We start from the raw sequence: 15,022 nt of genomic DNA on the forward strand, positions 1-15,022 counted from the left end.
GTATTATGGTCAGCTACGGTTGTCTTTATACTTATGTTTTGGTTGTTATTATGGTCAGCTAGGGTTTTCTTTATACTTATGTTCTGGTTGTTATTATGGTCAGCTAGGGTTGTCTTTATACTTATGTTCTGGTTGTTATTATTGTAGGCTAGGGTTGTCTTTATACTTATGTTCTGCGTTGTCCTGTATTATTGCTCCAAATAGCGACGCCACCTTGAACAAAGAAACCTCCACTGATATTCGGATTTGCTCTGTCAAATGTTTTTTTAATGGTTGATATTTAACGTCATATTAAGAAAACAACCTATCAGCATAACTAATATGAATAACACGTTTAATATAAGGACAGGATGTTAGACTCTAACAATGTACAAACCTCGTGCTTAAAAGTATTTTAGTGATCGGCATGTAAGAACTAGCTTCTTACGTATTGCTTTGTTACGTGCGTGTTTGTTTGTTCAGGTTAGACATTTATTTATATTTTCATTATATGTTGTTTTGTTTAACATTCCGGAGCTTTTAATTATATAATTTCTGTAGAAGAATATTTGTCATAACGATGCACTTGAATCACTTGATGCAACTAGTTATTTATTTTTAAAAATCCATAGAACATTTCTTTGGAAAGACACTTTGGTTCATCAAAATCATCATGAAAGTAATATGTGTACGCCTATCTTCTCCACAATATCTAGGTTGCAGTGTCGGGGATGTTTGTAGGAAAGAAAACGAGACGTGGACAGAAACTCAGGGAGAAAAGTGTAATCAGAATATATGTCAGAGGGACTTGGATGAAAGGGGACAGATTATATTTGTTGTGAAATCTGTCAAGATAGGTAATACAAACACATAATATAACATTTTTGTTTTAATTTTACTAGTGGATGCACATTATATAGATACCATAGATAATGTCGATGTCAACAATATTGTAGTAAAACCGCATGAAGTTTACCGGCGTTTCAAATGGTCGAGATTTTGCATTTGCATTGCTTATGATTATCAATAGAAATATGTTAATTATATAAAAAAAAATATTAATGAAATTTAAGTATAAGAATAAAATGACGAAGGAATTCAAAATTCGTTTACGGTAAATCTAGTAAAGGATTTCTTGGGAAAATAGCAAGGAATTTGAATTATATTGTCGGTAGTCGAGAAAACAAATTAAATACAAATATGATCCATTGAAAGTTGTGTGGAATAAAAAGGAGAAAGTTATTGGTATTGATACAAGCTTCATTTAAATAGTATCAGAACTTCAATAAATATTTACTTAAAGGGTGCCAGGATGGTGACGTATGCCGCGATATTGGTTACACAAAGTCACGTGGTTGTTACGTCACAGAGTGTCGATTGCATCCTACTTCATATATGCCATACTTCTATTTGAGAAGAGCAGGTAGGTCAACGTTTTAGTGAGAATTATATAAAGCGAAATGTCGGATCGGAAAATAAAACTAACGGCTTGTACAAAGGAATATGGTAACTCCTTCGTGCGATTTCGATTTCGGTGGTTCGACATTCTACTACCATATATATATGTACTGTCCTACACATAAAGTGTATATACTGGCCTATATATGTATGAATGACATCAATAGACGTTTGTATCGGCTGTAAGATATTAACCGGATAATAAACAATAATGAAAAACATAATGGTAGTTTTAATTCTCACTTAGCAACATACCATTTATCGAGAGCATGGGAAATATTTGAATGGATACTAACACTGTTTTTGTTTGTTTGTACAAAATGCACAACTTTAATTATATCTGTTTGAAAATTCCACTAAACATATTACTGTAAATAACAGACGAAACATAATTTGAGGATTTAATAACCATGTGTTAAAATATAAGTTTATAAGGCGACAACTCAATCAATGAAACGTGTATATATGTTACATCTGTGTACCAGGTTGCAGTGACGGGGCGGGAGGTTGTATTGCCCTAGGATCAACGTACACCAAGGACTGTATTACGTACAAGTGTCGCAAGGAGACCACCAGGTGTGGCAACGAGTTTGTAAAGGGAGGTAATTCATAATCGTATCTTTTATTGCTTTGTTCCAACACATAAAGTGTATGACATAGAATATTTCAGTATGTTTCAACTTTCTAAATTCTTTAAGTGGGATGAAAATATTTAATAAATGTGCTTGTATATACGAATGATTAGCTCATCCAGTATTTCTGTTTTAAAACACGAATTTAAAAAAACCCTTACACTGCTAAAACTGTAACTACATCGAAAACTGGTTTTCATGGCATGACTATAGCTTGGTTCAATTGCAAAAGAAAACCATACCTTGCGGGACTTGTATCGACTGAGCTGTCTGAGTACTGGAAGTGTCCTGGACAAGCTGTGCTATAGTTAAAAACGAATTAAGGGGAGGTCACTGTGTATACTAAAAAAACAATGCAGTTGGACAAGGGTCCTTAAAGCTACAGTTATTCTTATACCTACCGGAGTATATTGTATTTCGAACCAAATTAATGTTCTATTATGTAGTCAAAAAGCAAAATTGCGAAACGAAACTTTTGACTTAACAGTAAGGATAAGTTCGAAATAAAACTAATGCTGTTCGTTCTGTATTACCAGGATGTAAGTATTACGGGGAATGTAAAGACCCCTTTATGGCTTTCAAGGGACACGGCTGTAACCTGCTTCAATGTGTGATGGAGAGGAACGGCACATCCATCAGATTATATGTACAGAATTTGGTTTCAAGTAGGTTATTACAAACAAATTATATTTCGTTTTTAGTTATATTACTGATATTCTCAAGAATCATCATATTTGCTCAATAAAACCTATGTTGAACTTTTTACATGCTTCCGCCTTCTCATACTTATCGAATGAATCGACTATTCATTCAGGTACCTAATAGATTGTCATTCATCGATTCACAAAAACAAATAGATAAAACTGAATATACTTATGTATAAGAAACGATAACATACTTGAAAATTGTAATTATTCATTCCCCAATAAAAATATATATGAAAATATATTCATTTTATTATAACCATTCATCGCTTCACGAAGAAAATGTTTTCAAAATGCATTTACACATATTTTTGGATACGATAATAGCAGTGAAAACATTATCTTTCCAGTGTGCAGCTATAACAATCAGTGTTACAAAATAGGCCAGACAGTTCGGAAGGGGTGCTTTGTACGTCGCTGTATGGCTGGAACACATGGATACGCCTGTCACATGGGGCTCGACACAGGAGGTACTATCAGTAGTATATATACAAGTGTTTGTTCCGTGTCAGATTCACCCTTTTTCAAACGCAAAAAAGATGAAAATTAAATAGGGCTGAATATTTTCAGTTTACTGTAGAACTGTTTCTCTTATAAAGAAACAATCAAATTTCATGAAAAAAATCCAGCAAACATCGTGGTACTATTTAGATTACTTTATAATATGCCAACAGGTTGTGCAATGAGCGATGGGACCTGTTTGAATGTTGGCGATACATATGAGGACAGGCGGCAGTGTGTTACGTATTACTGTAAACAAGAACAACGAGGCTCAAGTGTCACTTTCTCTAAGAAGATTCAAACAATGGGTACGTGTTAAAAATATGACGTAAAAATGCACAACTTCGTGGTATATGTTTTGATGTACATTGGAGCCAAACTAAAACTATTTTTAAATAAAATACATAATATGTAACATGATTCCATTGTTTGCCACACTATTTTAATGTAAACTGTTTAACACTTTTAACTAAGAAGAACCATGCTTAACATTGACAGATTTACACGTCTAATACATTCAACTGATTTTGTCCATAGGGAGGTTTGCACAAGGAACCAAATGACATGTTTCAATACAAATAATGTTTAATGTAAAATGGGTTTATCTTTTGCACATAGGTTGTTTATTCCGTGGCACTTGTGTTCCCGAAGGAAGTTTTCACAATATCTCGTGTTCCGAGTATGTCTGTAGTGTAAAGGTGGCCACTAATGACAGATATACTGCACGATTGGACCCATACAAACGAGGTACGATTACAAAACGAGGACTTATATCTAATAAATTAAGGAGGCACGGTAGTCTAGTGGTACGGGTTGCGGGTTCGAGCCACGGCACGGCACTGTGTTGAATCTTTGAGCAAGATACTTGACTCCGCTTGTTCCAGTCTACTCAGCTGTAAACGAGTACGTGGTTGGGCAGTGATTGCATTGTAGAATGCTAGCTGTGAGCGCCGAAATGGCGGCATCAGCTGTATGCTTCCTAGGGAGTTGAGAAAGATAATGGCTAGTTGCAAAGGCCCTATAACTACGGAAAATAATTTGTGAACCGCTTTGAAACGACCTACGAACTAGGTTGTGATAAAGCGGTATATAAGAACCTCGAATAATTATTAATTATTTATTATAAATCAGTAAAAATTCTTACTATTTAAATAATTCAAAATTTTGAGCAGTGAAAGCGTGATTAATGTTTTTTTACTACTTGGCATCTCGCAAGGAACAGGCGTTTAATACGTATTTTGCGTGTGACGTCACAGAAATAGCACGTTATCTCGGAGCCAGAATGGAGCATTTTTATTTTTTCAAAGATATTTTTTTTCGAGAAAAAGATTTTTTGAGACACAAAAAAAATGAAAAATATAACATGTGACTATTTATGTTTAGCATAATCTATTTTTACTTTTATAATTTTACATGTGTTCTTACTCGTAAACAAAGTGGAATTTTGTGACACTTTGAAATATATGGAATACAGCGGACCAACATGAATTGTTTTGTTCTGTGAAGTTAATTATTTTGAATTTCATTCTCCAAGTTTTATTACAAAACATAATCTATAAAAGAGACGCATATTCTCTACCACTAATAAAATGAGCTTTAATATCAATTAATATTTGATTTGGAGTTTCCTTTGTTAATAAATCATCAAATGCAGTCGATTTGATGACAAGATACCTTTGTTTAGGAAGGGGTTTACGCATGAATAAGTTACAACATATCTTTGTTCAGGAAGGGGTTTACGGCATGAACACGTTACAACATATCTTTGTTTAAGAAGGGCTTTACGCCATGAATACGTTACAAGATATCTTTGTTTAGGAAGGGTTTTACGGCATGAACACGTTACAACATGTCTTTGTTTAGGAAGGGTTTTAAGGCATGAATACGTTACAACATATCTTTGTTTAGGAAGGGTTTACGGCATGAATACGTTACAAGATATCTTTGTTAAGGAAGGGTTTACGGCATGAATACGTTACAACATATCTTTGTTCAGGAAGGGGTTTACGGCATGAACACGTTACAACATATCTTTGTTTAGGAAGGGGTTTTACGGCAGGAACACGTTACAAGATCTCTTTGTTTAGGAAGTGTTTTACGGCATGATTACGTTACAGGATATCTTTTTTAAGGAAGGGTTTACGGCATGAATATGTTACAACAAGTCTTTGTTTAGAAAGGGTTTTACGGCATGAATACGTTACAAGATCTCTTTGTTTAGGAAGTGTTTTACGGCATGAATTCGTTACAACATATCTTTGTTTAGGAAGGGGTTTACGGCATGAATACGTTACAAGATCTCTTTGCTTAGGAAGGGGTTACGGCATGAATACGTTACAACATATCTTTGTTTAGGAAGGGCTTTACGGCATGAATACGTTACAAGATCTCTTTGTTTAGGAAGTGTTTTACGGCATGAATTCGTTACAACATATCTTTGTTTAGGAAGGGGTTACGGCATGAATACGTTACAACATATCTTTGTTTAGGAAGGGGAATTACGGCAGGGACACGCTACGACATATCTTTGTTTAGGAAGGGTTTTACGGCATGAACACGTTACAACATATCTTTGTTTAGTAAGGGCTTTACGCCATGAATACGTTACAAGATCTCTTTGTTTAGGAAGGGTTTTACGGCATGAATACGTTACCACATATCTTTGTTTAGGAAGGGGAATTACGGCAGGAACACGCTACGACATATCTTTGTTTAGGAAGGGTTTTACGGCATGAACACGCTACAACATATCTTTGTTTAGGAAGGGTTTTACGCCATGAATACGTTACAAGATCTCTTTGTTTAGGAAGGGTTTTACGGCATGGACACGCTACAACATATCTTTGTTTAGGAAGGGTTTTAAGGCATGAACACGTTACAACATATCTTTGTTTTGGAAGGGGTTTACGGCATGAAAACGCTACAACATATCTTTGTTTAGGAAGGGATTTACGGCATGAACACGTTACAACATATCTTTGTTTTGGAAGGGGTTTACGGCATGAACACGCTACAACATATCTTTGTTTTGGAAGGGGTTTACGGCAGGGACACGTTACAACATATCTTTGTTTAGGAATGGTTTTAAGGCATGAACACGTTACAACATATCTTTGTTTAGGAAAAGTTTTACGGCAGGAACAAGTTACAACATATCTTTGTTTAGGAATGGTTTTAAGGCATGAACACGTTACAACATATCTTTGTTTTGGAAGCTTTTACGGCAGGGACACGTTACAACATATCTTTGTTTTGGAAGGGGTTTACGGCATGAAAACGCTACAACATATCTTTGTTTAGGAAGGGGTTTTACGGCATGAACACGTTACAATATATCTTTGTTTAGGAAGGATTTTACGGCATGAACACGTTTAAACATCTCTTTGTTTAGGAAGAGTTTTTAGGCAGGAACACGTTACAACATATCTTTGATTAGGAAGGGTTTTACGGCATGAACACGCTACAACATATCTTTGTTTAGGGAGGGTTTTACGGCATGAACACGTTACACCATATCTTTGTTTAGGAAGGGTTTTACGGCCGGACCACGTTACAACATATCTTTGTTTAGGAATGGTTTTACGGCAGGAAAACGGTACAACCCATCTTTGTTTAGGAAGGGCTTTACGGCATGAATACGTTACAAGATATCTTTGGTTAGGAAGGGTTTTACGGCATGAATACGTTACAAGATATCTTTGGTTAGGAAGGGTTTTACGGCATGAATACGTTACAAGATATCTTTGGTTAGGAAGGGTTTTACGGCATGAATACGTTACAAGATATCTTTGGTTAGGAAGGGTTTTACGGCATGAATACGTTACAAGATCTCTTCGTTTAGGAAGGGTTTACGGCATGAATACGTTACAACATCTCTTTGTTTAGGAAAAGTTTTACGGCAGGAACAAGTTACAACATATCTTTGTTTAGGAAGGATTTTACGGCATGAACACGTTTAAACATCTCTTTGTTTAGGAAGAGTTTTTAGGCAGGAACACGTTACAACATATCTTTTTTTAGGAAGGGGTTTTACGGCATGAACACGTTACAACCTATCTTTGTTTAGGAAGGGGTTTTACGGCAGGAACACGTTACAAAAAATCTTTGTTTAGGAAGATTTTTATGGCAGGAACATGTTACAACATATCTTTGTTTAGGAATGGTTTTACGGCAGGAAAACGGTACAACCCATCTTTGTTTAGGAAGGGCTTTACGGCATGAATACAACATATCTTTGTTTAGGAAGGGTTTACGGCATGAATACGTTACAAGATATCTTTGTTTAGGAGGATTTTTACGGCAGGAAAACGTTACAACATATCTTTGTTTAGGAAGATTTTTATGGCAGGAACACGTTACAACATATCTTTGTTTAGCCAGGGTTTTACGGCAGGAACACGTTACAACATATCTTTGTTTAGGAAGATTTTTATGGCAGGAACACGTTACAACATATCTTTGTTTAGGAAGGGTTTTACGGCAGGAACACGTTACAACATATCTTTGTTTAGGAATGGTTTTACGGCAGGAACACGTTACAACCTATCTTTGTTTAGGAAGGGCTTTACGGCATGAATACGTTTCAAGATATCTTTGGTTAGGAAGGGTTTTACGGCATGAATACGTTACAAGAAATCTTTGTTTAGGAAGGGTTTTACGGCATGGATACGTTACAACATATCTTTGTTTAGGAATGGTTTTAAGGCATGAACACGTTACAACATATCTTTGTTTAGGAAGATTTTTATGGCAGGAACACCTTACAACATATCTTTGTTTTGGAAGGGGTTTACGGCAGGGACACGTTACAACATATCTTTGTTTAGGAAAGGTTTTACGGCATGAATACGTTACAACATATCTTTGTTTAGGAATGGTTTTACGGCATGAACACGTTACAACCTATCTTTGTTTAGGAAGGGCTTTACGGCATGAATACGTTACAAGATATCTTTGTTTAGGAAGGGTTTTACGGCATGAATACGTTACAACATATCTTTGTTTAGGAAGGGTTTACGGCATGAATATGTTACAACAAGTCTTTGTTTAGGAAGGGTTTTACGGCATGAATACGTTACAAGATCTCTTTGTTTAGGAAGGGCTTTACGGCAGGAACACGTTACAACATATCTTTGATCTGGGGTTTACGGCAGGAATACGTTACATCATATCTTTGTTTAGTAAGGGTTTTTACGGCAGGAACACGTTACAAGATCTCTTTGTTTAGGAAGGGTTTGACAACATGAATATGTTACAACATATCTTATGTTGTAACGTATTGATGCCGTTAAACCCTTCCTAAACACAGATAGCTTGTAAGGTATTCATGCCGTAAAAGCCTTCCTAAACAAAGGGATCTTGTAACGTATTCGTGCCGTAAAACCCCTTTCTAAACAAAGATATGTAGTAACGTATTCATGTCGAAAAGCCCTTCCTAAACAAAGAGATCTTGAAACGTTTCCCTGCCGTAAACCCCAGATCAAAGATAGGTTGTAACGTGTTCATGCCGTAAAACCCCTTCCAAAACAAAGGAAATTCTTTATGGTTTTCCTGCCGTAAAGCCCTTTCTAAACAAAGATATCTTGAAACGTATTCATGCCGCAAAACCCTTCCTAAAAAAAGAGATCTTGTAACATATTCATGTTGTCAAACCCTTCCTAAACGGAGACACCAGAAAGAAGAAAGTATGTGGTTTTAGTGTTGAATGTCCTATTTTTGTTTTAGAAGGGTTTTTTCGGCATGAAAACGTTACAACATATCCTTGTTTAGGAAGGGTTTTACGGCACGAATACGTTACAAGATATCTTTGGTTAGGAAGGGTTTACAGCATGAATACATTACAACATATCTTTGGTTAGGAAGGGTTTACAGCATGAATACATTACAACATATCTTTTATCTGGGGGTTACGGCAGGAATACGGTACATCATATCTTTGTTTCGTAAGGGTTTTTACGGCATGAAAACGTTACAACATATATTTGTTTAGGAAGGGCTTTTCGACATGAATACGTTACAACATATCTTTGTTTAGGAAGGGCTTTACGACATGAATACGTTACAACATATCTTTGTTTAGTAAGGGGTTTACGGCATGAATACGTTACAACATATCTTTGTTTAGGAAGGGGTTTTACGGCAGGAACACGTTACAAGATCTCTTTGTTTAGGAAGGGTTTTTACGGCATGAATACGTTACAAGATATCTTTGTTTAGAAAGGGTTTTTACGGCATGAATACGTTACAAGATATATTTATCTGCGAGATATGATTTATTAAAAGGTGGAGCAGTAAGAAACAAGCATTATGAAAGAAACATACTTTGAACAGTAAATAAGTAAATAAAGTGGGGCTTTAACATTTTTGATTTGGCTGGTTAACATATAAACATGTAGATCACCAAAACTTCAATCGCTTACATAACTTATATTCTAAAACAAATTGACAACAACAAATTGCATGATTTTAAGATAAACCAAATCCTCCAATAAAACGGCCGTCAAGAACATCCGCTTTGGGGTTTTTGAAAGTTGTATTTAAACACTGACAACGAGTCTGCTAATATTTGGGGGTTTTTTTTTAGGGGGGGGTAATATTTTCTATACTGTGCATTTAAGGTTTTTACTGGTGTTAAAACTGATTGAATGTTGTTCTTTTTCTCCTCCAGCATGCAAGGATTTCAAAGGGAACTGTATAGCGATGGGGGAGTCTATAGAAGAGAGCTGTAATACTTACACCTGTGACGATAACAACTCCGCTCATACTCCAGTACTCAGGTTTATCTCTCAAAGTACGACTTCACGTTACAGTGATTCTAAACTCCAGTTGCCATCGCTTATGAAATGGCTTTAATGAGCATTTAGGAAAAAAGAAATCGCAATATTCTTGCCGCTGTGTGTTGACACTTTTTATACCCCCACGACGAAGTTAGGGGGTATACTGGACTCACTCTGTCCGTCCGTCTTTATATCTATCAAAAAATTGCACCTTCTACTCATTGAAGGTTTATGCATGTATTTTGATGAAACTTTGCACACATATTATCCCTCAAATGAACTTGTGTCTTCCTGAACGCCATTGTGCTCCTTCAATATTTACTAGAGTTATGGTCCTTAACCTTTGTAGACAGTACATTACATTACTGAAATGGTAGGTATATATACATCGGAATGTTGTAGGCATTAATGAACGCTGCTCTACTGGCAAACTACTGCGGTCAGGGGGTTAAAGGTGAAAAGGTCACGAATGAATTACGTTATTGAAATTGCTAATGATCTCTTGGAAACGGTAGGTATTTTAAATTCAAACATAAATTGGAATATTGTAGGTAGTAATGCAAACTACTGCACTGACTAACTCCCGATATCGCGGGGTCAAAGGTAAAAGGTCACGGATGAAATTTGTTACTGAAATGGCTAATTATCGCAGAAATGGTATGTGTTTTGTATACACATACCTTGGAATACATGTATATGTAGCATTAATTCAAGCTACATTGTGACAAAATTCCGATGTCATGGGGTCGAAGATCACAGTAGCGGTGTTTGTCCTCATCAGTCTGTTGGTACGACATCTGAGGCTAGAATTTGTCATGACCGTTGATATTTCTATATGTTCTTACACTTACACAGGTAGGGCGTAGGAATTATACCTGCTGCCCCCATTACATGATCGTAAGAGGCGACTAAATTTGGGATTTTATCTTTTCCCTTCTTTCTTATCAACTTTCTTCTTTCTGGTGTCTCCCTTGACAATGACTCACTTTTGGCCTTAAGTTGAACGTTCGCCCCTGTGAGGAAGGCTTTGGGTTCTGTCCCCTGTCCGAGACATACCAGAGTCTGTACAAACTGTTGTTTCTACTCCTGATTAACGCTCATCAATTTAGGTGTGGAACGACTGCTTCGCCCGTTGTCAGTATAATGTGACCGGGTGAGGTGTCCTGCTGGGTGTCTTCGGCAGTATGTTTCAGTTAGGTAGCACTATAACGTCGGCATCAGTTCAAGAAGACAAACACGAACATATTGTAGCCTCCTAAAACACACACGCATACACTACAGGCATCCATTTTGCACACAGGGGAGGCCGTCCTTAAATGACCATAGCTGTTAATAGGACGTTACACAATACTAACCCAGACCAAACACTTGTTTATTTAGCCCCTACAGGGGCAACAAGCTGCCGGAATGCGTGGGCATAAGTTAGCCAATAGGCGACAGGTGTAGTTAAAATTGTTTTCAGTACTGTTTCAAATATTAAGAAACCGATTAGATAAAAGAAAAATGATCACGGCAACATTTGCTAAAAAAAGAAAGGAGAGTCATAGGATAAATTACAATGTTAAAGGCCATTTTATGGTTCCTATTTGATTGAACGACGCGTTTTGTGTTTAGTTTGTGGCTTTATTAGAACAAACGTTGTACTGTCAATATTATTGAACAATAATAATTTCTGTTTTACTGATAATTATAGTATGTTTTGAATTTTTAAAGGAAATCTTATTCTGTAGTTCACGTGATGTATATTCTTTGATCCTTTGTTATGATAGTTGGCTTTCGATTTTCAGATGGGCACAGCAAATGATAATCACGTCATTGTTGTTGTTTTTTTCTATTTACAAATGTACACATTCAAAGTTCCAATTCATCAACGTAAATTGTACGGATTCAATTTTCCTCAAATGTAATTACACAGGTTTATTTTTCTTTCCCATAATATGATTACACACGGTAGTCCACTTAACATCACGTGTAATGTTGAACAACATAATTCTTGTTCCAATATCAAACATGTGTTCTACATTTGGCTAGTGTTGTATTATTACTGATACCCTGGTACACCGTTATAGGATGTAAAGATAACACTGGCCTGTGTAGGTCAGTTGGTGCGGAATGGCGTGACGACACTAGATGTATGACGTTGAAATGTAACACCTACCCATTTCCAAACGGTAAATCCAGTCTCCAGATTGCGCCATCTAAAATGGGTAAGTGTAAACTCTAAAGAAGACCAACCAACTTAACACGTTGTTATGAACGTATTACACTAAAATATATCCGTCAGTTTAATCGTCCAGTATTTTCGCTTTCATTAAAAATCTAGTTCACTTTGGTGTTATACATGTATAATTTATACATGTACTATCACGAACATAATTAATTGTCTCGTAATGTCAGTGCTTATATAAAACTATTCATCAATATTTCTCAATTTAACAGCTAAAATGCAAAACATAGTAACCGATGTACCAGCAGCAGTGATGTCTAGAAAGGCTGAACTCCTTTGTCCTACTTCTGACATCATCGGCACCAAAGGCGCTTTGTATATGTCTCAATAACTCTTATGAACTTCATATTTCGGGCATGTCTATGAAGTATGTCGCTTCTACTTTTTCTTTGTGAAATGTAAATTAAACGTAATTAGTTTTAGCCTATCACTGTTATTCTTAAGCTTATACGTTGAGTATTCTTCCTCCATTAAAAGGATGTATGTACCAGGGTGTGTGTAGACAACCAGGCGAGGAATGGTCAGGAGGAAGCTGTCTCACAAAGTCATGTCTAGTTACTTCTTCAAACGGACGTTACTACAAATCTGTTAGGACAAAAGCAGCAGGTAATGTCGACAATTGACTCAATGAACAGAATTACCAGATTAATTTGTTAATCGTGAGTCTTGAAAAGAGTAACATTGATGTCTGCAAAGCTGTGTTGTATTTTTTACTGTCTGCGTTTTGCTGTCGTTACAAAATATAATGAATCACAATGAACAAAAAATAGCATGTACATTGTATAATACAAAGGGACTTGTTTCTATACATGTAGCTACTGTTTATTATTTTTATTGCTGACGAAACATCGATTCAGGCATGGTGAATATTAATAATCTTTATATAAGTTCGCAGGTCAAAACTAAATAATAAAATTCCAGTTCCAATAACGTATGAGTTGTAAACTAAAATCTGTACACACAAGTTTTCGTTAAAACATTGATTGTCCTCTCATATATCATTACTCATCAGTTCATTCCTTCCTTTTATTAGTTAATAGTAGCAGATAAGATTTATTACGATTTGTTAACATATACCGTTATTGCTACAAATAAATTACACTCTTGTGCTTATTTATTGAAAAAGACATATTTCAAGAAAAAAAGGTGACAACGTTCGAAGGTAGTTTATTCGAAGACAAGAAACAAAATAATAAAATGTCGCAGCCGAACATTCGTATAATAGTAAAGTCTCATTGAAACTATAGATGAAATGCAAGAAATGTAAACCTTTGAAAAAACAAAAATAGGACATTCAACACTATAACCACATCGGCTATTTCCTCTGTCTATTCAACTGTCAAGCTTGTTTAATGCATCACTAATTCTTGAATATGGAAAGTTCAGTTTGAAAGGTAATAACAATTCACGAGTTAGATGACATTTTTATTCCATTAAATATAATTGTAGGTTGTAAAGATCCACGTGCAGGTACATGCAGGAAGCCTGGGGAAGAATGGGAGCACGTCTTTAGAAATGGGTGTGCCATGCTTGTGTGTATCACATGTGATAAGGGAGGCTACAAACCAAGTGTGGCTCGATATTGTGAGTTTGATATAACAATGTTTTTTTAGTTTTAGCTGTTATAGTAAAAAAGAACATGGGTCGATCTGATTACCCACAAAAAAACCATGACGAAATAATAATCAGCATCTTAAACTTTGGAGACAAATGACCAGCTTTAAAAAGAAATTACATCTAGAAACTAAATTATTTTAGCAATCTTTGTATAAAGTTTCACAATTTCTTTCTTTAATTTGCTAAATTTTGTTAAGGATGACCAGGTTCGTTTAATTTGTATTCCCTGCGTATATGACCTTTTGACTATTATTTATCCGCACCGAGAAACATAAGATGATTTTGCGTCTATAACGATTATGTAAGAAAACATTATCGAAATGTACCAATGTTTTGCAATTTGAAACCCTTTGTAGGAATGCTAGTTTTTGCCTTTCAGGAAAACCGATCAGGTATTACTCGTGGTATCACAACTGTTTGGCTGTTTTTACATGATTTTTTTCTGTACTAAAAGGTGGTACAATATAGTTTATAAAGTGTTTTCAGACAAAGCAATTTTAAACGCTATTTCATAGTGGGAAAAGTCGTTTAAAAGTTTTTCATAGTTGGATACATAGGAAAGACATACCGCTTTATATGTTTTCATTTATATGATATATATTGTATGTTGTTTTTTAATTAATTTTTCTTTGTTTTGTAAAATATTACAAAACAGTCGTTTTCTGTGAAGATATAAGTTTATTTGTGAAACAGTTTTACCACACTTCAAACATATAAAATTGAACTATGTTTCTTGTATTTCAGTATGTAAAGACGTGAACGGAAGATGTCGGCAAATCGGTGATAAGGGTTTTACAGTCAAGTACAGAAACAGATATTATAATGGATGTGAATGCAAAGCTAATGGAATACATGCTAAAATATCTTGTGGCGGGAAGAAATAAAATAAGCATGTTGACGTTACTGAAACCTTGTTTTTTTTTTTTTACTTGACCTTGTTGGACCCCCCGCTTTAGGGAAGGGGGAGGGGGCTATACTTGATACTGGAATCCGTAGACATATGCTCATTTTTCAATCAGTTTCTTTGAAATTGAAACTTAGTGTAGTGGAAGTACCATGCAAAGGTGCCAACCTTTCCTTTTTTTGTCTAATCCTTTACGATTTAAACAAAAAATATTACGCCTTACA

The 15,022-nt window shown here is 35.6% G+C and overlaps 1 protein-coding gene across 1 annotated transcript in view; it reads left to right on the forward strand.

Moving 5' to 3' along the window:
• The window catches only part of LOC110450530, a 25,425-nt gene extending 10,628 nt beyond the window's left edge, over window positions 1-14,797 (forward strand). The window contains exons 5-16 of the mRNA XM_021498093.1: window positions 696-836; window positions 1,283-1,402; window positions 1,923-2,039; window positions 2,606-2,734; window positions 3,124-3,243; window positions 3,448-3,582; window positions 3,893-4,021; window positions 9,942-10,064; window positions 12,120-12,257; window positions 12,755-12,883; window positions 13,727-13,861; window positions 14,639-14,797. Coding sequence (XP_021353768.1) covers window positions 696-836; window positions 1,283-1,402; window positions 1,923-2,039; window positions 2,606-2,734; window positions 3,124-3,243; window positions 3,448-3,582; window positions 3,893-4,021; window positions 9,942-10,064; window positions 12,120-12,257; window positions 12,755-12,883; window positions 13,727-13,861; window positions 14,639-14,778 — 1,556 coding nt within the window. The 3' untranslated portion in view covers window positions 14,779-14,797. The remainder of the gene's footprint in view (window positions 1-695; window positions 837-1,282; window positions 1,403-1,922; window positions 2,040-2,605; window positions 2,735-3,123; window positions 3,244-3,447; window positions 3,583-3,892; window positions 4,022-9,941; window positions 10,065-12,119; window positions 12,258-12,754; window positions 12,884-13,726; window positions 13,862-14,638) is intronic.
• The last annotated feature ends 225 nt before the right edge of the window (window positions 14,798-15,022 follow it).

The sequence above is a fragment of the Mizuhopecten yessoensis genome, unplaced genomic scaffold (genome assembly GCF_002113885.1).
Source record: "Mizuhopecten yessoensis strain PY_sf001 unplaced genomic scaffold, ASM211388v2 scaffold5283, whole genome shotgun sequence".
Taxonomy (NCBI): Eukaryota; Metazoa; Mollusca; class Bivalvia; order Pectinida; family Pectinidae; genus Mizuhopecten; species Mizuhopecten yessoensis.